The 26,656-nt window shown below is 40.3% G+C and overlaps 2 protein-coding genes across 5 annotated transcripts in view; both read right to left on the bottom strand.

Moving 5' to 3' along the window:
- Positions 1-253: 253 nt before the first annotated feature.
- LOC104878208 (polygalacturonase) lies at positions 254-3,356 on the bottom strand. The gene is made up of 4 exons (XM_010648154.3): positions 1,340-3,356; positions 934-1,223; positions 580-808; positions 254-487 (listed from the first exon to the last, which is right to left on the bottom strand). The coding sequence occupies exons 1-4, from the start codon at positions 1,880-1,882 to the stop codon at positions 263-265; spliced, it is 1,287 nt and encodes a 428-aa protein (XP_010646456.3). The 5' UTR covers positions 1,883-3,356; the 3' UTR covers positions 254-262.
- A 1,500-nt stretch (positions 3,357-4,856) lies between these two features.
- Positions 4,857-26,656, bottom strand: part of LOC100253200 (type II inositol polyphosphate 5-phosphatase 15) — a 38,614-nt gene continuing 16,814 nt past the window's right edge. For 2 of the 4 annotated variants that reach the window (XM_059738394.1, XM_010648157.3), the window contains exons 4-11: positions 15,336-15,460; positions 13,258-13,342; positions 12,797-12,962; positions 12,654-12,694; positions 12,295-12,547; positions 11,881-12,004; positions 11,020-11,380; positions 4,857-5,734 (exon numbers count right to left, since the gene is read on the bottom strand). In XM_059738394.1, coding sequence (XP_059594377.1) covers positions 5,378-5,734; positions 11,020-11,380; positions 11,881-12,004; positions 12,295-12,547; positions 12,654-12,694; positions 12,797-12,962; positions 13,258-13,342; positions 15,336-15,460 — 1,512 coding nt within the window. In that variant the 3' untranslated portion in view covers positions 4,857-5,377. Of the gene's footprint in view, positions 5,735-11,019; positions 11,381-11,880; positions 12,005-12,294; positions 12,548-12,653; positions 12,963-13,257; positions 13,343-15,335; positions 15,461-26,656 lie in introns of all 4 variants that reach the window. The other 2 variants (XR_002029441.2, XM_010648156.3) reach the window with 2 other exon arrangements.

Genomic DNA, 26,656 nt, shown 5'->3' with positions numbered 1-26,656 from the left:
TCAACCAATTTATCATTCAATCTCAAGTAAGTAAATTAGTACATACAATTAAGAACCTTCATTTTTCTTTTTCCTTTTCTTTTTGTGAAAAATGTCAAAAAAAAAAAAAAAAAAAAAAACCAGCCCTCACTTTGATCTTTACTATAAATTTTGCTATGAAAGTATAATTTCGTCCATCCATAATTAAAATAAAACGAAGAGAAAATTAATTAATGTTAATTCTATTTATATATATATATAATTTATTTTCCCCTTTTCATAATTAGAAACAACTATCTGGTTGGACCAAGCCATAGGCCTTTCCATTTGCATATCTACAAAAGGATTGAGCCACTCTCTCATCATTTACATAAGATAGTTTCACATCTTCTAGTCTTAGAAATGTGCATGGATCCGTAGCACTACAATGGAATTTGATTGCAACCTCAGTCGCCGATGTCCCTTCAATTTCCTTGTATGTCACATTACTCACTTTTACACCCGACTCCTATTATATAACATCACAAAAACACACATTAATCAAAACCACCCATTTATATTAAGCATTAAATTAAAGATTGCAAATATTTTCGTATATACCTGAGAAGGGCAATCTTCATCACCAGGACAGTAGTTTTGGTCTATAACAATGGGATATTGGACATTGTCCATGATGGCTCCTCGGAAATGGACCCCATTAACGAATCCTTTGCTGGGCCTGGGCCAACTCTTGATCCTGAGCCCATTTTGAGTACCTGTAAAAACTGCCGTCCTAACTGTCACATTTTCCACCCCTTCTTCTTCCATGTCCTTGGCTAGGCTTCCTATGCTGCAATCACCCATTATCCCGACACCACAACAGAAAAAGACTCTTTCTCAGCATTCCCTCGACCGGATAAACGCATTCAAACCAAGGGCGTAGCGTAAGAGTGTAAGAGTGTGAAAGTTTCTGACCTAATGCCGTGACCAGGACCGCATTTCACACGTTCTATCCACAGGTTACGGGTGCCTGGGCCGATTGATATGCAGTCATCACCAGTTCTGATGATGGAGCGGACAATGGCGATGTTGGCCGATAACTGGACGTGAATGCCGTCTGTGTTTGGGCTGCTTTCGGGTGCTTTGATGCTGATTCCTTGAAGGCGCACATTGTTGCAGCCATTTATGACAATGTGGAACATCTGACTGTTTACTGATAGCACTCCCTTTATCATAATGTTGTTGGAGTTGGTAAAACTGAGGGTCTGCCCTCAGACAACAAAATTTTTTAAACTTGTTTCAGCTCAATGTTTTGATATAGATTGGCTTAAGTTTTGAACAACAGAAACAGAAAATGTTAAGGAATTGATTTAGGACGTACCGTGGCCCCACTGGGGCAATGCTGTTGGTTTCCGGCAGCTTTGCAAGCCCACAAGGCATGTCCTCTGGCGTCCAGGACCCCTCCCAAGATGGAAACGCCACTAACTCCTTCAAAGCTGAACCAACTGTCCGCTTTCCCGAGAATGCGGTAGTCAGATGGAGCCACCAGGGTGCCTTTAATGAGAATGATGATACGGGTTCTTGTGCATTGGCCTGCAAACACAGCAGGGCGAAGCAAATAGCGTCCTCTTGGTACAAATATGATGGAGGTGGTGGAAGCGATGGAGGCACATGCTGCAGCCCATGCATCAGTGAATGCTTTGGTGGAGTCCGTTAGACCATCGCCTTTAGCTCCAAAACTAATGACATTGTAAACATTAGTAGCGGATGAAGGGTGTAAGATGAAGAAGACGAAGGTGAAGAAGAAAGAGAGAGAGAAACTTATGTGCAAGGGCTTCCCCATGTTTGTGTTTTGTAAGGGTGTATGTGTGGGATGAGGAGAGTTGAGAGTTGAATAAGAGGTGATGATTGGGAGAATATGCATGTGTATAGGAGCGTGTTGTAAGGTGAAGAAGAGAAGCGTTGAATAGGAGAAGTCGATAAGGACGGGGTATTTATAGGATGAAAATGGTAGTTTGGAGAGTTCTGTGGGGCTTGAAGAATGACGTAAATAAGTGAAGCCCAATAAAGAAATCAGATAGGTAAAATGAATGATACAAGCATATCTCTCAAAAGGCAATGTGTTACATGCACGAAGTAATAATTAAATAAAAAAGACTCAGATTTTACAGTGATTGGACCATTATCGTGATCCTACGTGGAGTCCACGAGTGCACCAACACTTAAAGAAATCACAGATAGATAAAGGAAGGTAGGAATGTCTCAATTCCTGCAGCTTTGCAAGCCCACAAGGCCGGTCTCTTGGCGTCAAGAGCCCCTCCCAAGATGGAAATGCCACAAACTCCTTCAAAGCTGATCCAATTGTTAGATTTTCAGAAGAATGTGATTGCAGATGGAACCACTCCAGGGTTCCATTAATGGGAATTGTGGTATGGGTAGGCGCTTCTTCACTAGCCTGAAAACAGAGCAGGGTGAAGCAAACAGCTTCCTTGATTCTGGCACAAAAATAACGGTGGTGAAAGCACATGCCGCAGCCCATGCATTGAGGAACACTCGGGTGGAGTTGATTCGACCGTCAAGTTTAGCTCCCAAAGTACTCTTATGGCATTGTAAACTTGAGTAGCAGATGAAGGATTCAAGATGATGATGAGTCAAGAGAAGTAGAAGAAGATAACTTCCCCATGTTTGTGCTTTTGTGGGTGTGTGCATGTGATCAGGTGAGAGAAGCATTAGGAATTGAACAAAAGTTGATGATCGGGCTTACATATGTGCGTTGAATAAGAGGTGATGGGGAAAGTTTGACGAGGATATATAGGGTATATATAGGATGTATGGGATGAAGAAGTAAATGAAATTCAAAGAAAGTTGCCAGGGTGGTTCATCTGGCTTCTGTGCTATTTGAGTACAATTCAAGCACAAGTCCATTGGGTAGAAACTAGTTTAAGATGGTGGAAGGGCTTGTTTGGAAGTCAAATGTGTAGAAGTGAATAGATTGTTAGAATAATACATGCATGCAATCTAGGGTTTGGCAGACGACTTCTTCCAGGAGATGAAAATATATTAAGAAATATGAGCGGGTAAACACTGGCTGTTAACGTTGTATTCAATCAATCAAATAAAACACCCCTTCCTCTCCTTTGGAATGGTGGGCTATCTTGGAAGCCACAACATCATCACTACACTCAAACCACATAAAAGGCTATATGTACTAGTCTCTGTTTTGAAAATATATATGCTCTTTAGTCAAAAGGATATATGTGTGTTTCTTCAGTCCTTACTCCTTACTTCACTTATTAAATCCAGGCACATACATGTACATCTCAAATGATTTGATTCACACAGAATAAGTCTTAAGATTTTTAACTAAAATTCAACTAAGCTACTAGGAGAATGATATATTCGCCTATTTGTTCAGCTGCAAGGTTGGTCACCTTCCTTCTACATGGCATTATTTGCCCCTAGGGGGATAGATCTAGTCATATGTGGGGAAGATGACACAGGAGAAGTGTCTCGTTATATGATCCAACAGCTAGTTCAAAATCAAAAGGAGCTCCCAGTTCCAACTTCAACTCCTTATTTGAAATATGTGAGATGCAGGGGAGGCAGAAACTACTTTAGTCGGGGTATTTTAGGGGTAAATCTGTTACTGGGATAGTGAAAATTCCTATGCAAACTATATGTCACATTGACGGTCTCTGGAGCCAAGATTCAAACAAATTTTACGGGACTTCATTTAGAGTAAACAGTCCAACAGCCCAGTGCTACTCCTAGAACCGGAGAAGAATTACTTGTTGGGTATATTGCAGTAGAACTTAGGTGGTGTTTGTTTTTTTACTTAATTCTAAATAGAACTTTAATACTTAATAGTATTAAATATTAGGTTGTTTGTTTTTGTAGCATTTTATTTCTATTAAGTATTAAAAAGTAAAAAAAATCATTGTGTTATTTTTTTTATTTAGAAAAAGCCACATATTTTGGCTTTTTCTATTTAGTAAAAAGTTTATAATAAGTCATGAAAAAGTGAAAAAACAAACAACCTAAATTCTAAAACTAAATGGTTTTCAGCAAAAAGCTAAAAAAACAAACACCACCTTAGTGACCTGACTGAGCACTGGCAGAGGCTTTTGAGAAAGAGGTAGACCGGTAGATTATGTGAACAGAGGATTGTTTTCTAACCCTGTATCCCTCATCTTTCATCTTTGGTGGCGAGATTGTATTTTCCTTCTTATCTAATTAACTCCTTTATTTTCTTGCTATCTCAATGCTAGAAGGGGATGGGCAGATTAACCTTTATCAAGAGCCTTTCAATCTTTATTTGGAATTCCCCGGAAAATGAAGAAAATTAAACTAGAAAAGATCCAGAGAGAAATCAATTAGAGGGAAAAAAAGATGCATACTGTGAAACAGTGTACAAGGATAAATGCTCACTGACAGTCTAAACTACAAATAGCCTGATACAACTTCGTGGTATTTTCATGGGAAAGTTTGTTTTCCTCCTTTTCTTTTGATGCCTCATACACCCCTCCGAGTGAACATAGAGGAAGCCCCCTTTTGTTAAGAGGCTTTTAATCAGAGTTGGATTGTCTATACATGTCTAATTCAATGAATTGATTAAACTATGGAGACATGATTCGTTTTGATTGTAGACACACCTGACCGTAAAAGATATGCTGTTTCATACAGACAATTCACCTCAAACTATGATATCATCCATCTCCTTTTATCTACTCACTTCGAATTCAAATTCACTTTTAATTCCATTTCCCTGGATTACTTTCCAATTCATCTTCTTGTTCAGGTACATAAACAGCCTGTTTCATTTGCCATCAATTGCTCAGATATTTGAAGCTGGAGAGAAAGAAACCTAAGCCATGTAAAAAAAATTAAGATTGAAGACATATGAAGGAAGATTGATATTGAAATCCATATTACTCACAGATTGATATACCATTTACAATAAGAAGAAGTAGAAGAAGCCTACTGCAAAAGTTTTGCTTTCTCCATGCTTTCATAGTGCTCAATCTAAGATACACTCATAATTTTAATGAACAAATGGCTTTAAGTTTTAAATAAAAGAACACAAATGGGGGGGAAGAATCTTATAACACTCCACCCCGTTGCTTCACTTTTTCTATACACCTCTGCACTAACAAATAGTCACAGAAAATTACAAGTTGGACTCAAAAACTTAAAAACCTGATATTGTTTAAAGAATAGACACCCATACCTAACAAAAATGTTGTGGGGAGCAAACTCAACTTGTTGCAAGTTTACATTGGGAACCAGCTCCACAGCTATTTACAACAAGATGCTTGTCTGGGAGAGGTCTGTCTGAACAGATGGACTGCATCACAGTCATTGTTTCATCTTCCTTGTTGATCTACTCACGGATTGATGTGCAGACAGAATCATTGCTGCCCTAAGGGCTGTGCATATTCCGCAGGTGAGCAACCACATCAGAGGAACCACTTAGGCGCTGCATATCAGATCGGTGAAGGACGGTTCCTTGTGCTTGCCTAGAGGAGTTAGATTTTGAATCAATAGGTAATTTCTTAGCCGCGAAGCAGTACCGCACTCTGATGCGGTGATTTCTTGTCTCAGTGGAGAATTTGCCACGAATCTTAACTACCAATATAACTTCCTTGTCTCTAGAGTCTTCACACCACCAATTTTGTGGGATGCCATCAACAAATTCTTCTAGGGTTTGGAATTCCTCATGATGAACCGCCACCTCTGCAACATGATCTGGTTTGATGATGGCAGATGCTGGATTGACCTGGTTGAAATGGAAGGCCTGTTAATCAGCCAATTTTGACTCTAAAAGAGCAGTATAAGATCCAACTTCTCACCATTGGAGTAGATGAGGTTGCTACAATAATCAAGTACTAGGAACAACATACCATAATAATATGAAAGTACAGTAACGATTCGAGTTTGCTAGATGAAAATGTTAAAAAGGAAGTAGTTTGTTCCAATTGGTTTAACATAACTTTTATGATAGTGGGGCTTTTGGGCATTCAGGAATTCTTGTGTTTTGAAAGATTAACACAATTATACTTCACAAAATATGTGCCTGCACACTTTTATCTTCCACATCCCTGTGAACTCTAATTGCTTGAATCTTTTGTAAGAAACGCTCCACTAAATCTAACTCTCAATCATTAAAGGCCCTAGAGAAAAGAGGGGTCCATCCACCCCCTTCTCCTTTAGGGTTCCAAACATCCGTCACCCAAGCTTTCCTTAGACGAAGGGGTAAATAAGGAAGGGAAGGATTCACAAAGTGGTTCATCTTCACACCACTTGTCCATCCAAAATCTCACTCTCTGCCCATTGCCCACTTAGAAGGCCAACCTGCCACTCAAATAGTTCCACAACCCCACACCAAACCTCTCACTCACCTTGCCGGAACGCGACCCCCCATCATCTTCACCATACTTTTGACCGATGACATGCTTCCAAAGGACCTCCCTTTCATTGGCATACCACCAAGTCCACTTGCATAAGAGAGTTCTATTCATCAGAGAGATTTCTCACACCCAAACCACCTTTCCTTTTCACCAAACAAACTGCTTTCCACCTTACAAGAAGCGGTTTCTACACAAGAGCCCCACCACCAATGAAGCATATAGAGATTTAATTGAGAAAATACCGCTCTTGGTTTACATCCAAATCATCTTATCCTCCCCATTGCTTCTAATTGGGATCACATACAAATTCCTTATAAATTCATCCACTCTTCTAAGCTCCCACTCATTAAGTTGTCTTAAAAAGCGAGGAAGTTTTTGCCACCTAGTCTAGGTTAAACAGGGCAAAAGCTTCAGGCTTGATGGCTTCACTATGGGGTTTTGGCAGCTTTGATGGGATTTTGTAAAACACAAGATGATGAGCTTTTTCATGGATCCTATGATCCTTCAAGAGAAGCTTGAATGCCACCTTGTTTGTCTTGATTCCTTAGAAAGGTGGAGCAGAGGAATTGACAAACTTTAGACCCATAAGCTTATTAGGGAGGTTGTACAAGCTTTTGGTAAAAGTCTTGGCTAATAGACTCGAAAAAGTGGTGAGAAAGGTGGTATCCATCTGGCAGCATGCCTTTGTGGGGGGTAGGATGCAATCCTCATCTAAAATGAAGTCATAGAATAAAGGATAAAAAAACTCGAACAGTGAGGTCATGTAAGTTTGACATTGTGAAGGCATGTGATCAAGTCAATTGAGATTTCTTGATTACAATCATGGAAAAGACAGGATTTGAGCAAAAGTAGGTTAGATGGATCAAGTAGTGCATTTCATCGACAAAATTCTATGTTTATGGGACAGCTTCTGGTTTTTTTCCAGAGTTCCAAGGGATTGAGGTAGGGAGACCCTCTTTCACCTTAATTATTCATTTTGGCTATGGGGGCACTAAGTCAAATTTTGATGAGGGCTAGGGAAGAGGACTTCATTTAGCATTTCAAGGTGGGCGGAAAACAAGAGGGCTTGAATTGTCCCACTTTTTGTTTGCTAATGACACCTTAATATTCTATGATGCTAATCAAGAGCAATTGGAATACCCAAGTTGGATTTTCATGTGGTTTGAGGCAAGATTGGGTTTGAAAATCAACTTGGAGAAAAGTGAATTAGTTTCAATCACGAAGTTGCTAATGTGGAGGAAATTGCTTAGGTATTGGGCTGCATGGTGAGGAAACTTCCCTCTACATACTTGTGGTTACATCATAGCTTAGTGTTTGAAGATCTACATAACCCTCGATTATGTGTTATTTAACTAATCCAAAAATAGATTGATTAACAAAATTCTGATCAATCATGGAAAATATATTAATAACCTAAGTGGGAGGGCGCCAAGGTACATATGATGTATACAATAAGTGCTAAAAGGCAAACAAAAGAAGAGAAAAGGACAAAAACCGAGATTCCTCTCCTTACTTGGAGTAAAGCCAATCAACAAAGTCCATCATGGATAATGAATGATCAACAATATGAACTCTAGCCCATTCCAAATAAGCACTCATGAAAATAAATTTGATTGTTTTGTTCAACTGTTCAACGTCTTCAAACTCCTATTTCTTTTTTTCCATAGAGTTCAAAACACATACAAGGGGCCAATCCTCCAAGCCTTTTTCCATTTATCCTTACAAAAGGCTTATGCCAACTGAGGAGGGTTCCTTTAACTATAGAATGCAGCACCCAAACCACTCCAAACAACAAAAAAAAATTAGCTACCACAAAATACTTGTCTTAGGGCAATGAAGGAGGATGTGGTCATCTATACCCTTTTATGAGACCAAAGCTCAAGCCCCACTTTAATCACATTATACTTACTCTTCCCAAAAATCCTATCATGTTCTCCACTTCCATTCTCTTTCCAAAAATTAACCCTAATTTTATATATATAAACTTTATTAGTACTATTTATGACTATTAATCAAAACTTAATCCTTTTTTATTTTAAAGAAAATTTTGAATTTATTCTATAATCAACATTATAAAAATATTAATATTTAAAATAATTTCCATTTTAAAATAAATGTATCTTTTTAATAAAAATAAGTGAGTTTAAAAATATTTTTCAATTAAAGCATTAATAAATTAAAACACACCAAAAAAACAAAAAGAAAAAAAAATTATTGTTTGGCCTTTAGGAGCCAAACCACTCCGAAACCAAAAAATGAAAGTTCTACATACTCCTTTAGAAGCATAGATACAACAATCTTTCTCATCTCATAATGTTTTATCAAGTAGACAAATATGCATTAAGTGCCAACGGTAGCCATTGAGTCAATGTTAAGCATCCTAACCATACAAATAAGATCAAAAAAGGCGTGGCTAGGACAAGGATGGCCAAGATAAAGAAGCCTAGTCAGGTGTCTTACTAACAGTAAGCCACTTGTTTACCATTTTGCTTATTAACAAATATGGCCATGTCCACTCATCCCTTTGCCTACCAATGATACAAGAAGGGTTACTTTAGACAAAAACCTTTATGATTGCTTCCACTCAAAGTGACTAAGAGGGTGTTTGATAAAAATTAATACTTATTACTTAATAACTTAAATTAACTTTAAGTTAAATTATTTTTAAGTTGTCAATTTAAAACTTATTACTTTTGAGACTATTTGAGATTTACCTTACAAGTGAGTAACTATAAGACTGTTGATAAGAAATACCCATTTTTTCTCATATTAGTCTGAAAATAGTGAACAAGATAAGGGTTAGACCCTTGATATGGACCATGTAGCACTAAGGGTCTCATGGGTGAGCACCTAGCACCCATGGAGGAAGCCCTAAAGAAAGAGACAAGGTGGTGGAGGATTTGTGGCATCAGGCTACAGCACTTAGGCAAGTGCAAGGAGCCACTTACAGGCCACACGCATGGGCCACATGCACCGGCCGCACACACAATAGGTTGCCCTCATGGGGCACACACACAAGCAACAAGAGGGTTTCTAGGAATTTATGGATTTTCCTAATTTTTTAATAAATCCATTATTCCTCCTCAAACATTGGTGATGTTTCCTCTAGAAACTTCTAAAACAATTTGAAATGTTCTTTATGGGGGGAGGCTAGGTGACTCAAGGTGAGGCATGGAGACATGGGCGTGGCCACACCAAGGGGCATCGATGCAAGACCTTCGACACAAGTAAGGTACATGAGACAAGCCTTCTTAGTACCCACACATGGGCTCCACGACATGTGGTGGTGTGCAACCCATAGCCGTAATGGCACAAGGTGTGCGGACTCCCTCCCAACGGTGGCACAAGGCCGCAATGCCTTATGCGGGGCGGCTTGAAGAGCCATGAGCACAATGTCATGGTCTGTTGCTTGGATGTGGCATGAGGATACAGTAGCAACGAAGTCAGCTCAAGACATGATGCAGGATGCCACACACAAGGGCACAACGCCTTGTGCACAAATGAGGAGTCACAGGCACAATGCCATGACTCGTTACTATACCAAGAGAGAGTGGGATGTGGCATGGTGCCATCGTGGGCTTCAGACTTAAGCAAGGGGTGGTAGTGACCCTTGCCAAAGCATGCAACCATGGGTAAGGAGTCAAGGTGTGATGCAACTCATGTGCGTAATGACATGGGGAGTGGGCATAGAGACGGTTGTCTCGGCATGGATGAGACTCAAACGTGTAGAACAAGAAGATGGCTTGGCAGGCACATGAGTTGCTTATATAGGCACACACAGCAGCAACACGTAGAGTTGAACTCAAAATGAGATTACAAGTTGAGTATGAATAGGAGTCGTATTCCTATTGTAATTGTAATTGTAGTCTAAGTAGGACTTTGAGTCCGAGTAGGAGTGATTGGTGCAACAGCCTATCAAGAAGAGTCCCAATAGAACTAGGATGTGTACTCCTAGTCTAACAAGGAGTGGGTGACGGCCACTCTATAAAAGGACAGGAAAGCCTCCTAGAAGAGGAGAGATCTAAAGAGCATGAACTCACCAGTGCTATTGTGGGAGCCTTGCTAAAGGTTGTGTCTTGTATTCTTATTTAGTAAAGTAATAAAATCCAAGTTGGGGGTGGTGCCCTGTAATCTCATTGGGGTTTTGTATGTTTCCTTATTCTAATCTCGGGTGGCTTTTGCAAGGCTAGCTTAGAGGGGTGTCTAAGCGTTGCACAGACATGAAAAATTACATAGTAGATTTCGTTCATGTGACACTAAGTATGCGAAGTACAAATCACAAAGAATGAATCTCAAAAAATTGAAACTACAGATGGACCTCTAAACCAACTAAATTTGATTGAGTTAGCTCAAGCCCTTTATTGTAAACTGGTTAAATTCATATTTAGGTTTAAGTCATATCACCACAAATCCAACACAGCTTCTTAAAATATACTTAAAATGATTTTAATGCTTTTAAATATTTAAATAATTAGGCCATATGGTTTTGCTCAGGCTAAACCCTATCAATGGATTAGGTTTTGGGTTTTAGATTGGCCATGAACACATCAATTTTTAGGTTATGCTAGTATATTAACTAACTTTAAACCAGCTAAAAGCCCAATAGGTATGACAAAGACAATATTTAGATGTATTTGAGAAACTGGGAAATTACCTCAAGCCATCGTGGAAAGCCAAAGGAACCCCTTGGTTGATGATCAGATGCTAGTCCGCCCTCCTTAATGGTGGACTGACCTTCACAAATTATTTCAAATAGAGCTTCATATTTCCCTGATTTATTAGTAATCCGCAAAATAGATGTGTCCTGATTCTGAAGGATTATGTTGTTTGTACTAACAATAGTGTCTGGAATCTTGCACAGTTCTTCAAGCATATGCCAGATCCTCTTATTAGATCCAATAATTTCTCCAAACTCCTGTCTTCTGACTGACTCGTCTACTCGAGCAATATCAACACTAAACATGCAACGAACAGGCTTATGATCACTGTCTGTCACATCCATGCAAGCTTCGTACCTAGTTCAAAAGAAGATATCAAAGTCTTAAAAGGGGAAAAAAACAAAAATAGGAGTGTGAAGGCTTCAATATATATATATATATATATAGAGAGAGAGAGAGAGAGAGGAGAGAGGGTTTCAAATAACTCTAAGCATAAAAGTTGGTACTTATTACACCACAGCAGAAATAATACAGGGGAAGCTTGTTTCGTTGGGCCAACATGCGACCCCACTTGTTTTCTCCTATTGCTCATGCACCCAACAGAGTTCAACAGCCCCTCAATCGTCATCTCCCTTGTTTCTCATTAAACAACATCAGTCACAAGGAGAGTGTCGATCAATCACGTGGCTATCAATCTTCAGTCAAGGCGAGATTTGGGGTGCATGACATGCATGGAAGAAATGATCCCAACATGGTGGCTTTCATCAAATACATAATAACAGATGCACATATGCATATATATATATATATGATATGCATGGTACCATGTCAGCACCCATGTTTGTATGGTAACTTACTGTAAAATTGAAGAGACTACAGGACACTCTAAATTGCATTCAGCAACAGCAGCTGAGCGGCTATCACGATATAAAATCCTGTCACACCAAGCTGGAATGCGCTTCTTTTCACCAGAATCATATCCTAGCAAACAGGTTACACAAGATTAGAGTCAAATGCTTATGGGGGGGACCCTGAGAAGTTAAAACACCAATAAGGATCAGTAATGCCAGCCCTTCCCTTTATATGAGCTTCTATGGAACAGAGAATTACTCCTTTTTTAATTAGCATAAACAGGAGAATTGCTTGACTGAGCCACAAACAATATGACAAAAGGAATAACCAAATAGTCATAACAGATAGGACGCATCTAGTTCATGATCACGTAACCAATACATGATCAAGAAACAGATACAATTCAGAGCAAAAGCTACCTGCTAAACCAGCTTGGTGCCTTTCAAACTTGTATGTGGGAGGAAATCTAACGACTGCTTCACGCATTCCTTGGAAGACATTCCCAGCTTCCATTTCTGCTCGAAGTTGATCCCTTTCTTTAAGCCAATCAAAACATCTTTGAGAAACAAAATCCCTTGCTTCATCATAAGATATGCCATCAAGCCGATAATTAAAATCACCAAGGAATACAACCATGTCTGCCTCAGACAATTCAGGAGTCCCTTCTACTGACTGAGAAACAGATATCAGTATTTTTCTAACTTAACCAAAAAAATTGAATTCTTCAATAGAATAATTGAAAGATCCAAACAGATGCAATACAATTTTATGTACATACGTTTGCACTTCGCAGCATTTGTACAGCAGATGAAACACCAGCTGCAACAGAAAGGAGCAATGGCAAGCTAGAACTATAAAGAAGCCAATATAAACACATTAAGCAAGCAAGCGAGCAAGACAAGAACAGGCACAACATCATACCAGTTGTAGCATTAAAAAGGTTAGATGGCCGGCTAAAGATCATAGTTCGATATACATGATCAAAGTCCGCATTACGACGATTGACTGCCTCTAAATGCGCAGCAAAGTGACAGTTTACAAAACACATTATCCGATTATACACTCTCATTCTCAAACCAACAGCTCCCTGATAAGCCAAACTTTAGCTATGTCAATCATAAGAAGAACAAAATATAGCAAGCAACAAAAGGAAAATACAATTATGAACCGAACCACTTTCTAAGTGCCAAAATATCTTTGTGTGCTTGGCCATGTGTCCCTCTGTGGGTGCAGGTGCAAATGCAAATAAAGGCAGACCATCTAGAGAATAATGGAGATCTTTTGGAATCCATCACATTGCAACAATTAGTTCTGAACCCAAAGATTTCCATCATTTACTTTAGTAGACAGATGAAAACTTGTTTATGAAATGGACAGCATACCTTATTACCGATTGCACGCCCAAATCCACATGGAACTGCTGCAGCATCAACATCTCCAACATGAGCTCTGATATTATTTCTAACCCTGAAACATAATTCTTTTCAAGTATCAGTGCTAAGTCACCAATTAGCAATAAAACCTAATAAGACCAAGAATGTAGATGACTTGGCCCAAAAAGAGAATGGAAAACCAAATTGATCATGAAGGGTTATTTGGAGACACCATAGACATTAAATCAGGTCATTGTGTTATATATATATATATAATTAGATAGCAATTTTAATGTAGCTTAGAAGCCCAGATCTAAATCACCATGAATTAAAATTCCTTAGTGTCCATCAAAAACATAGAAATGTTCCCATGGTTTATCAAGCAAAATAAAACATCTATTTGAAACCAAAACTAATTGTATTTCAAGTGTTTCCACTTCTTCACATTTTTAATTTTCCAAAAGCTATTATTAAATTTTTATAGAAATTCTAGGAAAACATCAAAAGCTCGAGGAACTAAACCATGGTTTTTTATTTCAATTTTCATATACTATCAATCGGACAATGATGTATTGATTCACTAGCCAGTCTATGATACTTAAAAAGTAAGTGTAAACCTTCTCTATGAATTCAGCATATAAATTGCAAAATACTTTTCAAAAATTCTGTTGGAAAGCATTTCTTAAAAATTATAAAAGCAACATCTATAACAATAAGGAGCTCTAAAGCAAGAAGACTTCTATATTGGTCCTAACGATTATGTATGTTGCATTATATATGAATAATTGTTAGACCAGCCAAAGACATTTTACATACTCATTAACATATTCTAATGTCAAAAATAATTTTGTGCATTGGAACATTCCGGACAAACTTAGGACATACCAATACACTTGTGTACTGCAAGGTTCAAAACATCTTTCAAAGAAGAAAAAATAAAAGGCTTGTTATATAAACATAGAAGTATAAGCCATTTAGAAAAGAAACTTCTTTTTTTTTTAAAAAAACAAATAAATAAAAGAAGCATAAGCAAGGGCTTCTTGTAAATTATAAAATTTGTAATATTGTTCATTTTATAAAAAAGGAAAAAAAAAAAGTTTGAAGGGCTTTAATTGGTCAAACACTTTACTTCCCAATTTGGCAAGAGCAAGTATGGTTTGTTTAGATAATAAATGTGAGATGAGAAGAGATGAACAGAGTACAAACTCAAAGATAGAATATTATGAGTTTTGGGGGTGAATGGAAAATATATATGTATCAACATATTGATATGAAATGTTTTCTCATTCGAAGTAAAATAAGAACATATAAGTGCACAAGAGAGTAAAATAGAAAATATAGATAGATCGATACTAAATAAGGAAAGAGCTGAGGAAGAAGAAGCATTGAGAGACCAATAACCAGGTTCATCAACCCAAATATGAATAGTGGCCAAAAGCTTCTTTACTAGATCATAGTAATTTCTTTTGATAAACAATAGATCTTGGTGATCTATAATTAAATTGCAGATGTTTATTTTTTCTTGATAACCAAGGAAACTTCCATGGCCGAGCCCTTCGGACTCTCAATGGGGACCCGAACCTCGGGGTGCTAACTAAACCCATCACAACCAGCACCGCATAATACAGGGTATTCAAGCAGCAACAATAATTGAACCCAGGACCATGCGCCTCTGCCACACATCCTGGCATTCGCCTTAAATTGTTGGTTATCCATCCAAACTTCTAAAACTTTAAAGATTTTCAAACCTCTAACACTTTGTCATTTTTGTTTTGTTTCCCAATGTCTCTTTTTCTAGTAACCAAACACACAGCAAACACTAAACCATGAAAACAATTAGCCTCATCTACATGCTATCAAGAGCATCAATAACCCACGTCAAATACAAATTAAAGCAAAGTGAACTAGAAATTCATTAGAATGTCCATGAACCCCCTTAATAGGCTTCACTTCAAATTAGAAAAGAAGAATCCAAACTTTGGGCTCCCTTTTTTCCTCATTTATAAATTATCTTCTGCTTTTACCTATCAAAAAAAGAAAAGAAGAATCTAAACCTTACTAGCGAGCGTCCCTTGACCAATACTCACCATACAGCAATGAGTAATCCTGCCAACTGCCTAGATCCAACACGTTCAAATATTGACCCTTCATCCAAAGTTCTCCCTATCATATCCAGCCACCACTGCCCAACAGAACTCCCCTCAAGTCCTACCTACAATTAAGAGAAGAATAAACAACAAAACTGATTAATAACAGAAAAGTAAAGAAATTGAAGGTCAATCTAAGTTCAGCCTATAACCAAGTAAAATGGCAACAAATAGTACATTACCACAAGGTGCCTGAACCACCTGTTTTCAAAATAAGAATATCCCTTGGTACATGCAAAGGATTTCCATTGGTTTTTTTTATAGGAGATAAATTTAATTCACCAAATAAAAACAATTGAAATGCAATTCACAAAATTTGAAATCTTTGATGCTCTACAAAGTATAGAGCATGATAATCACTCACAATGTTAAGGGACAGCAACATAGATAATGCCCCATGCCACCTCCTGTTAAAGAATGTGAATCTTTAAGGTGGCATAACACCAACTAAGTTTATGGCAGTGTGGGATGGAGTGGAGGAGAGGTTTCACAAAAAGATAGCCATGTGGAGAAGACGGTATATCACTAAATGTGGGAGGCTTACCCTAATCTAGGGCATTTTATCTAGTATGTCTATCCATTTTATGTCTTTATTTTACATTTCAAAGACAGTCGGATTAAAGTTGGAGCAAATTCAAAATGATTTCCTTTGGGGGAGGATGGCCCCCTTGAGCGGAAACCACATTTTGTAAGGTGGGTTATCATTTGTTCAAACAAAAGTAAGGGTGGCTTTAGGGTTAGGAATCTCTCGATGCCTAACAAAGCCCTTCTTTGTAAATAAAGTTGGTGTTATGCTAAGGATAGGAGGCTTTATGGAAGCAAGTTATAAGTGGCAAGTATAAGGTAGAAGAAGGAGGGTGGCGCTCCAAGAAAATGAGAGAAAAACATGGGGTAAGGTTATAGAAAGTCATTAAAAATGATTGGGATCTTTTGGCTAGTAGAGTTGCTTTCTAAGTTAGTAATGGATGGAGGGTGAGATTTTGGAAAGACGAGTGGTGTGATTACAAACCATTGTGTACTACCTTCCATTCTCTATTTGCTATTGTTGCTTCAAAGGAGGCATCGGTGCCAAATGTTTGGAACCCATCAAATGATAGGGTTTGTTAGGCCCCTTGCTTGTCTAGGCTCCTAAATGATTGGGAGGTGGAAATTATGGAGCGCTTCCTTATGAGATTGCAAGGGAGGAGAGTGTGCGGGGAAGAGGAAGATAAGGTGATATGGAAAAGGTTGAAAAATGGTAGGTTTTCTATTAAAGTCCTTTACTCGACTTTGGAGCCAAGAAGTACAACTTTTTTTTTTCAATAGGTGTAATTTGGAATTCTTGGATGCTGCCAAAGGTAAACTTATTTGCTTGGGAGGCTACTTGGGAGACTACTAGGGAACATGTTTTAACCTTGGATCATTCAAAGAGGAGAGGGTGATCTTTGGCAAACAGATGTTTCCTTTGTCATTTATAGGAAGAATCCATTAATCACATCCTTATCCATTGTGTCAAGACAATGGTTTTATGGCATTTACAATTTTCCCTGTTTAGCGTGTATTGGGTGCTTCCCTCATTCGTGGGTATTAGGATGACATGACTCTTTCGTGTGTAAAAAATAGAAAAAGGCATGGCAAACTGATTCCTTATGCTTATTCTAGATAATTTAGAATGAAAGAAACAAGAGATCGTTTGAAAATGAAGAGTATTTTGTTCAATGGGTAAAACACTCTTTTCTCTATAATCTTTTTTTATAACCATGGGTATCCGGGTTAGCTTTTCTCTATAATCTTTAGCCTTGGTCTAAGTTATTTTTAGGTTTTGAAGGAATTGAACCTATGAATTCACCAATTTTTTTTTTTTTTTTTGATTGGAAACGATACAAATATATATTAATATAGAAAAGGAGTACAAGAAGAAGGATGAGAAATCCTCCAACCAAAGACAACTAAATTACATGAAAAAACACAAAAAACAAACGAACACCCACTAAGGACCAATCCCTATGGAGTACACACCGGTATCCAATCCAGTTGAATCACATTAAGGGGAATCCCCTTAAATGCCTTGGAACAGAAGGCCCAAAGGGAAGCAAGGAAAACTATAGAGTCCCAAAGGTACTCTGAATTCCTTGCTTTATCCTCAAAAATCCTTGCGTTTCTTTCCCACCACACAACCCGAATTACAGTTATGCTCGCAGCTTGCCACAAAACTATCCCTCTCTTAGAATTACCGAAGCCTTTAAATTTGATGGACATCATGTCATATATGCTCCTTGGGGAAACCCAATCCAACTTAGCTAACTGAAATAGCCTGTGCCACAACCCAATCGTCAAGGAACAATGAAGAAGCATTAGTTGGTGAAATAGCCTGTGCCACAACCCAATCACCAATTATGAGTTTGGGCACTTTAACCATTCAACCATGGATGCTTAGCGGGGATCCTAGTAAATGGTGAATAACCAAATTCCAATTCCTCCATCTATAATAGATTTTGTTGATTAGTTGGGCTCTTATTGGGGGAGGGGGTGTTGCTTTTTGTTGTCCCTTTATTCTTTTGGAGGCGTCTTTAGGCTTTCATTGTATACTTCCTCTATATTTTGGAGGGCGCTATTGGCATTTCTTGTTTATAATATTCTCTTGAAGAAAAAAAAATCATTTGTTTTCTTCTCTAATAATATTTCTCCATTTTGCATGAAAATAAAATATTTAAAAAAAAAGGCAAGTACACTTTACTCATACTAAGAGGCCATAAGTCCCTTTAAACATTAGCTAAGATCAACCCTCAAATTTGAGATAGATTCATGACAGTCAGTTTCCAATGCACATACATTCCCATGAAGAAGCATTAGACCATTCAAGAATAATTGATCTTCACCCCAGAAGGATGAATTAGAGCATCTAGGTTATGAGAAAGACAATCTAGGTGCCTATTAACATTTTAAATTGTCCACCAACCACCTTTGAAAGGGACCATGAAGTCTATTCAACCAACATGACACCTATTGTTGCATTTCCTGGGTATCCTATTGTTCAGTTTCCTTGGTGTCTTCAAGGTGTTGTTGAGAAACCACCACATGCCCAGGAGCGCAGCTGAAGTTGGTTGTCCAGCAAGGTTTAGAAGAGGTAGGTCATGTAACGCTGAAACTTGGAAGGGTCCAACCCGCCCAACTTGTGCCTAACCCCAATGTTCAAGTTGACACAAGCATCGTCCAACCTATGCCCAACCCGATGTTCAAGTTGACATAGGCATCGCCCAACCCAATGTTCAAGTTGAGACATGCAAGGCTTGAATAGGTTAGAGTTGGGCTTAGGTTAGAAAAATACCAAGCCAAAAATATTAGGGTTGGTATGTTTGAAGGTCCGGCTAAAAACCCGAACATAAACATTATCTATTTATGTTTAACTACATTATTTATTGTTTTATTAAAATATAAAATAAAAAACATAAAAATGATGGGAAACAACTTCAAATTTTATTAATTTTTAATTGTATTACAGTAATTATTTTATCATTTTTCTTTAATTGTTAAAGTATCTAGTTGAAGTCTAAGTTTATGAATAATTACCCATATTAAATTAGTAAATAATTATTTAATCTATAACTTTCAGATATCTAGTTTTTAATCTCTTATTTCATAATATGATTTATACTTTATAGGATTTAAAATAATTGTTTTGTTTGATAACCAATAACAACCCGTGGTAACCCGAATTCCCCACAGGCTTGGCTTGAGGGTTGGGATTGGTGAGGGTTGGACATATTTTTTTGATAGATAAACATCAGAATATATTAGAAAAGGCTATAAAGCCGCATGTATACAAGGGGTATACACAAACGCCCAAGAAAAAGAACTGAAAAAAGAGAGGGGAAGAACCTCACCCACCCTCAAGTGGCCGCAAGCCACTCCAAAAAGCCTAAGAGAGAATAGGAATCCTCACCAATGTACACCCTAGCCCAACTCCACAAATTACATACAAAAAAATTCTTGAATTTTTGAATATCTAAAGACCCCCCCCTAAAAGCTAACCTATTCCTTTCCTTCCAAACCGTCCAAAAAATGCACAACGGAATGGAATTCCAGGTGTTTTTTCTTTTTTTCCCCACAAAAGAGCCCCTCCAACTAACACTTCTATAACTGATTCTGGGAACACCCATTGGACTCCAAAAATGGCAAGGGTGATCTCCCAAAGAGTCTTAACCACTGTACAATGTAACAAAATATGATTCGCATTTTCCTATTCACAGCCACACAAAAAACGCCGGTTAGAGAACTGCCACCCCCTTCTTTGAAGCTTATCCAAGGTAAGGATCTTCCCCCACGAAGCTTCCCAAGCAAAAAATGACACTTTTGTTGGCACCTTATCCATCCAAATGCGTCTGTTCGGGAAAGCACAGGCTAAGGACCCAAACAACATTTTGTAAGCACCCTTAGCCCCAAAAACACCATTGCCTTCCCTTTTCCATCTCACAGCATCCTCCTCAGTCGAAGTCCTAAAATCCTTCAGCAGATTCAGCATATTTCCTATCTGTTCCAGCTCCCAATCATTGAAATCTCTAGCCAAACTAAGATTCCAACCTCCTTGACCCAGGCTAGAGTCCCACACTTCACTTACTTTGGCATTCCTATGACCCGCCAAGGTAAACAGCTGAGGGAAAATTTGAGAAAACGCCTCATTGCCACACCACTTATCCGTCCAGAACAAAACTCTGGTCCCCTTACCTACCTTAAAATCAATACTCTCCCAGCACCAATCAGCTTCCTTCATGATCTCCTTCCACAGTCCCACTCCATAGGGGCCACAAACATCCTTAGTCCTCCACCCACACCCCTCTTGACCATACTTCACCCCTATCACCATTTTCCATAGGTTCTCTTTCTCATAGGCATATCTCCACACCCATTTGCCCAGCAAGGCTTTGTTCAATAAATCTATCTTTCGGATGCCTAATCCTCCCTCCTCCTTAGGGCTACAGACCACCTTCCACTTAATTAAGTGAGCTTTCCTCTCCAAACTTCCTCCCCCCCAAAGGAAATCTCTTTGGATTTTCTCAATCCTTTTTGTAACAGCCTTAGGGATGCGGATAAGGGATAGAAAGTAGATGGGTATGCTGGCCAAAGTACTCTTGATAAGAGTAATTCTACCCCCCTTCGAGATGTACTGTCTTTTCCACTGGGCTTGTCTTCTTCTCATTCTCTCTTCCACCCCATCCCAGGAAGAAGAGGTTTTATGATGGGCTCCTAGGGGCAGCCCCAAATAAACAGTGGGTAAAGCTCCCAATCTGCATCCTAGCTCAGCCGCCAGCTCCTCCAACTCATCCACTTGCCCAACAGGAATTAGGGCACTCTTAGCAAGATTAATTCTGAGGCCCGAAGCCGCCTCAAACCACGCCAAGATCTAGCTTAGATTGGTTACTTGCTCTCTTTCCGCTTTGCAGAAGATGATTGTGTCGTCAGCAAAAAGTAGGTGAGAAACATTCAGCTCCACACCCCCTCTCCCCCGAAGCCTACAGCCGGAAAGAAAGCCCCCCTCACCAGCCCGTCTAAGAAGGGTGCTAAGAACTTCCATACCCAAGACGAAGAGATACGGAGAAAGGGGATCTCCTTGCCTCAACCCCTTTGAATTTGAAAAGAAACCGGCAGGCACCCCGTTGATTAAGATGGAGAATTTAGCAGTGGAAATGCACCACCACATCCAATCCCTCCAACGCGACCCAAATCCCATCTTCCAAAGCACCTTCATCAAAAACTTTCAATTTATGCTATCATAGGCTTTTTCAATATCCAACTTGCAAATCAACCCTTTCTCTTTCCTTTTGTGCCAGTAATCAATCACCTCATTAGCCACTAGAGACGCATCTAAAATTTGTCTCCCTCTCACAAAGGCATTTTGATCTACTGAGACGACCCTATCAAGCACCTTTTTTAGCCTATTCGCTAGGACTTTGGCCAAGAGTTTATACAATCCCCCAAGCAAGCTAATGGGCCTGAAATCCCCTAAGTCTTCAGCACCTCCTTTCTTGGGGATAAGGACCAGAAAGGTAGTGTTGAGACATTTGGAAAAAGACCCATACTCAAAGAATTCCTTGAACAGATCCACCACCTCCTCCTTCACAAACTCCCAACATTCTTGCCAAAAAGCCATTGTGAATCCATCCGGGCCTGGAGCTTTATCTCCCCTCATCTCCATCAGGGCACCGTGAATTTCCTCCTCAGTAAAAGGCATCTCCAAGTCTTCAGCTTCCCGAGGATTAAGTTGATTTAGATGCAGCCTCTCAATATCCACTCTCCACCCCGGCTCTTCTGAGAGTAAATTCTGGAAGGCATTCACAATCCCCTCCCTCACCTCTTGGTCCTCAATCAGCCACTCCCCATTAATCATTATCCTGTCCAGGGAATTGTTCCTACGATGGGCATTAGCCATTTGATGGAAGTAGCCAGTGTTCCTATCCCCTTCCTTAAGCCACAGCTCCCTTGACTTCTGCCTCCAATGGACTTCTTCCAACAACACCCATTTGTGGAAGGCATCCTTGGCTTCCTTTTTCTGCTCAGTTTCGGCTATAGACAGACTCCTCTCGCTCTCCACTCCATCCCAATATTCCACTTGTTGAAGGGCAGAATTTTTGTTAACTTCCAGCCTTCCAAACACCTCCCTATTCCAGGCTTTAATTTTTTGCTTTAAAAACTTCAGCTTAGAGGCCAACCTAAAACTGGCCCTTCCTCTCACCTCAATCCCCTGCCACCATCCCCGGAGAAGACCTTTAAAGTCGTCCACTTTCAGCCACATGTTCTCAAATCTGAACGGTGTAGGACCTCTCCTCAACCCACCACCCATCAACATAATAGGAAAATGGTCAGAAGTGGGTCTCTGCAGTCTGCATTGGGCGATCCCACTAAACATCTCCAGCCACTGTTGTGTCACCAGAAACCTATCTAGTCTAGCCCAGGATTGGTTATTCCTACCCCCACTCCAAGTGAAAGCACCCCCTTGCATAGGGAGATCCAGCAGTTCTAATTCATCAACAGTTTGGGCAAAAATTCTCATAGCGCCAATCAGCCTTCCCTGTCTATTCCTTTCCCTATGGGACAGGATGACATTGAAGTCACCCCCTAAACACCACAGATCTTCCCACAAGCCTCTGATCGCCCCTAGTTCTTCCCACAAGCATTCTCTGTCTCCTTTCGAAAAAGGCCCGTACACACCAGTAAAAATCCAGGTTAGCCCATTTTCCACATTTCTAATCCTACAAGATACAGAAAACTTCCCCACCTCCGTCTCCATCACCTCCAGAGACCTTTTATCCCAACAAACCAACATCCCTCCTGCAGAGCCCACGGCATCCAAGGCCACCCAATTAGACCACCTACCAGAGCCCAAACTTCTCACCAGACCCTCCGATAATAACTGCATTTTGGTCTCCTGAAGACAAAAAAGATCCACCCTCTGACTCTTGATCACTGCCTTAATAACCCTTCTCTTGGAGCTGTCATTAGCTCCACGAACATTCCAACTGAGGAGTCGTAGCTTCATTTAACTTCCGTAATCTGGCACCCCCTTACTTGCTCACCACCATTTTGCTTCTTCCCCCCTTCATAGTTAATGGAACACTCTAATCTTCTCAGTTCTCTCTCGAATTTAGATTTCTCCAACAGGGTTTTGCTATGAACTCTTTCCCTTCTCTTACGAATTTTAACCAAGAAGTCCATAATATCCTTTTCTAGACCCTCTGTCGAAAATCCCAAGAAATTGTTGAACTTGGCCAGATCACTTTTTTCCCAGCTAAGCTCCCCCTCTGCCTTAGATGCACGTGGCACTATTTGGTCTAAGGCCATCTCCTTTCCACTATCTTCAGTTCTGCTTTTGTTGACCTCCACCAAATCCCAACATTCGGCATTCTCACCCATAGGAGACTTCGTGCCCATGAGCATTTGAAGCGGATTTTCTCCCTCATCACGCTCCTTTTCATCCCCAGAAAAGTCGCAATACTCCCCCACTGGAGTCCGACCGAAAAAAGGAGAAGAAAGAGAAGGGGTCCCAGAGACCAGGCAATCGGATTGAAAGAAAACCTTATCGTACCTCATCGCTTCCTCAGCCAAGGCGAGATCAGTCAACGATCTCTCTCTTTGGATGAACTCAGCCTCGCTTAGCCTGCGCATGTCATCCTTCTCCCAGAGCAGAGGATCTTCAGGGACTGGGTTCCTCGAGCGACTTGGGCCACCAATCTGGGCCACACTAGATTGGAAACTAGTCTCCACCGATGGGCTTTCTTCGGCTACCAATCCAACACCCTCCCTGGGCTTCCAAATTTTGGGCCATCTAAGATCCACCCTCTCATTTGGCCCAAAGTAATCCAAGAAAGGGGGGTGAGGGGTAAGGCCCTCAGGCCCACGAGACTTCTCCAAAAGGCCCATCGCTAAAGGCCCGCCCTACATTCTCTCCAATCCCTGAAGCCCTAGGTGCGACCCACTCATCCCGCTAGGACAATCCATGGGTTGCCCCGCTCCAGCTGTCAGCCTCCACATCCCATCTGCCAACTGCGTCTGATCCTCGAGCCTTGAGCCCCCTTCAACCTCCATCACGCGCTTGCCCTCGCGTGACTGAACCTCACCCTCTACCTCTCCAGCTGCTGCGAGGGTTTTTCCTTTTTCATCGGCCTGCAACAGTCTTAACGTCGGCCTGGTTTCCCACCACAAGGCTAAAGAATAGCACATGTTCTCCACCCATATGTCTACCATATTAGGGATTCTCTCTTCTTTAATCCTTACCCGAATCCTAGCCCACTGCAACTCCTCCATCCTCTCCGTTTTGGCATTGATGTCCAAGAATCCCCCACATCTCTCTCCTATCTTACAGAGGATGTCCCGATCCCATAAGGAGATGGGTAGGCCAAGTATTCTCACCCAGGCCTCTCTCTTCTTCTCTTCTTCCATCACACATCCCGTCCTATGGCTCCATTTCTCCAGTCGCACGTCGAAGCCACTGACCGATATTGCACCATCTTTTAGGGCTTTCTCAACTTCTATTTTTAACTCAAATTCCAATAGGGCCTTGTCGTCCTCCAATTTGGCCAGGCCTAAATTGCCCTTCAAGCCCCACAACTTTGACATTTGGGTCCCCCAGCTTCTTAGATCTTCACCCCTTCCTAGCATTGGGTCCCAGCTTCCAACAAGGCAATGAGCCAGTTTTTCCAATCTTACACCTGATGGCCTATTATCGATTTTCACCCGCACCACCTCTTCTCCACTTCTGCAATTCTGCTTCACCACCTCCACGAAGGATTTTCCCAACATGGGACTCCAAAGCTTCTCCTTATCTTGCTGTCTCTTCTGTCCATCTGAAACAGGCTCCATCTCATGCAACGCCTCCACCAGAAGGGCCCAACCCCCTTTTGTTCCTTTGCCTTTGGGTACAAAAATACTGAATCTTTTCTTTTCCCGGTCCGTGACATCCAGGCGTAGGAAGCATCCCCCCTTGTTTTCGCCGCGCGTTAAAGAGAAGGTTCTCCCATTCTCTTGCCAAAATTTCTCCCAATGTCCGGTCCTCGTATCCTTGGTGCAGAAAGCCAGGCCTTCCATCAGCGGCCCTAAACTCGCCGGTCCCAACTTTACCCAAGAGGAGACATCTCCCTTTCTTTCAACTATGTAGATTTGCGTTGTACCCTTTTTTCTCTCTATCTCGACCTCAAAGGTCTTCGATTCTACCCCAAAACTCCTTCTTCAAACCCCTGGCTGGATGAAACCCGATGCGTCCCCGCTCCCACCCTGGCCCCAACTTTCTTCTCCATCTCTCTCACACACTCTCTCTCTAGGTCTTTCTCGCTCCTCCATGTCCTTCCTCCCTTCCCAAATTGCAGTCCTAAGATCATGTAAATGGTAATGTGTTTAAGATTTTGGGCAAAGCCTAATGGAAAGAGAGACGAGAAGATTGGAAAAAAAGACAATCACTTCCCAAGAAGATCTCCCAAGTGGAGAATATTTTGGAGAAAAATCAAAGAGTGACCTTCAAATTTTTGATGTTTTAGGTTCCATTTTGTTATGTAACCCTTGCCCTATTTATAAGGAATTTCAAGATGAGAGCCACCTAAGGTATAAAAACATCAGCAAATCATAGCACCATATATGCGGTCAATTCTCAACAATCTTTTCATGGTAATTAGTTTGATCTAGTGACCTTCTTGGCAAGAAACATTGTGACAACAGTGTTTCTCCCATGAATGGCCAAAATGGCCTTGCTAGCATTTGGACCATTCTTGACTCGCTAAATCTCCAAATTTAACTACCAACCAAAACCCTTGGACCATTGCATCTATTTATACTAGAGCACAATGAACCACCAATAAGGTACACCAGGAACATACTTTGCTCTTTAAGCCCTAGTCTTAACTCAACAAGCATGAAGCTTTTGGTAACTACGCTACTAGGCACGTCTGAGGGAAACATAGAAACACCCTTAACATAGGACATATCCTTAGGAAATCGCCTCTTGGAAGGAGTGGAGGAAGTAGTATAGGCACCCTTAGGGTAAGAGGCTAAGTGGAGTTAACATATGAATGTGGAAATGTTGCTTTGCATCTCAACAAATTAGAGTGACCCCCTTTCATCAAACCTTACTAGGTGAATTATTCCACCCTAAGATCAATTGTAGAGCTCCTTCAGCATCCATCACATGCGAGAATTGAAATCTTATAAGCATCCAATGAGTTTGGATCAAGGGAAAGATTGATTTTGCGAGATAGGAGCTTGGTGGATCTTTCTCAAAGTTATCTAGGAAGCTAAATTTGCTCAGGTGCAAAGGAATCTAGGGAAGAGGAATGCTATGAAAGGGGAACGTCAAGTGAGAACCCCTCAAGGGTTGTTTCTCTATACAATTGGCCAACTTGCAAATTAGCAGAGTTCAACAAATTAAATTTTTAAGGATGTCGGTGGAGGGGTTCAAGATGTAAATTCTAAGCCTTATTTGAAAATGGAATCTAAAAAAGGAAATAGAAAGAGAAAAAAAAAGGTGATCAACAACAACATCAGAGACTGAGAGGGAGATTTAGAAGTTGGAGTGCTCAATTAACTATAATGGGAAAGCGGGACAAAAGAAGGGTGATGGGCCTACATGTTGGACTTAGTACTAGCGAGGCAATGAAGTTAAGGATTTTGTCTTGGAATGTTAGAGGGGCAAATGATCTAGAAAAGTGCAAGATTCAATCAGTCGATATTGTTTGTTCACAAGAAACAAAAAATACACCATATGTCACCCCAATTAGTGAGGAGTCTAAGGGTGGGCAGAT

This window comes from Vitis vinifera, chromosome 7 (assembly GCF_030704535.1).
Source record: "Vitis vinifera cultivar Pinot Noir 40024 chromosome 7, ASM3070453v1".
In the NCBI taxonomy this organism is placed as follows: domain Eukaryota; kingdom Viridiplantae; phylum Streptophyta; class Magnoliopsida; order Vitales; family Vitaceae; genus Vitis; species Vitis vinifera.
Note: the sequence above shows the minus strand (reverse complement) of the source record. Positions and strands in the feature narration are given on the sequence as shown.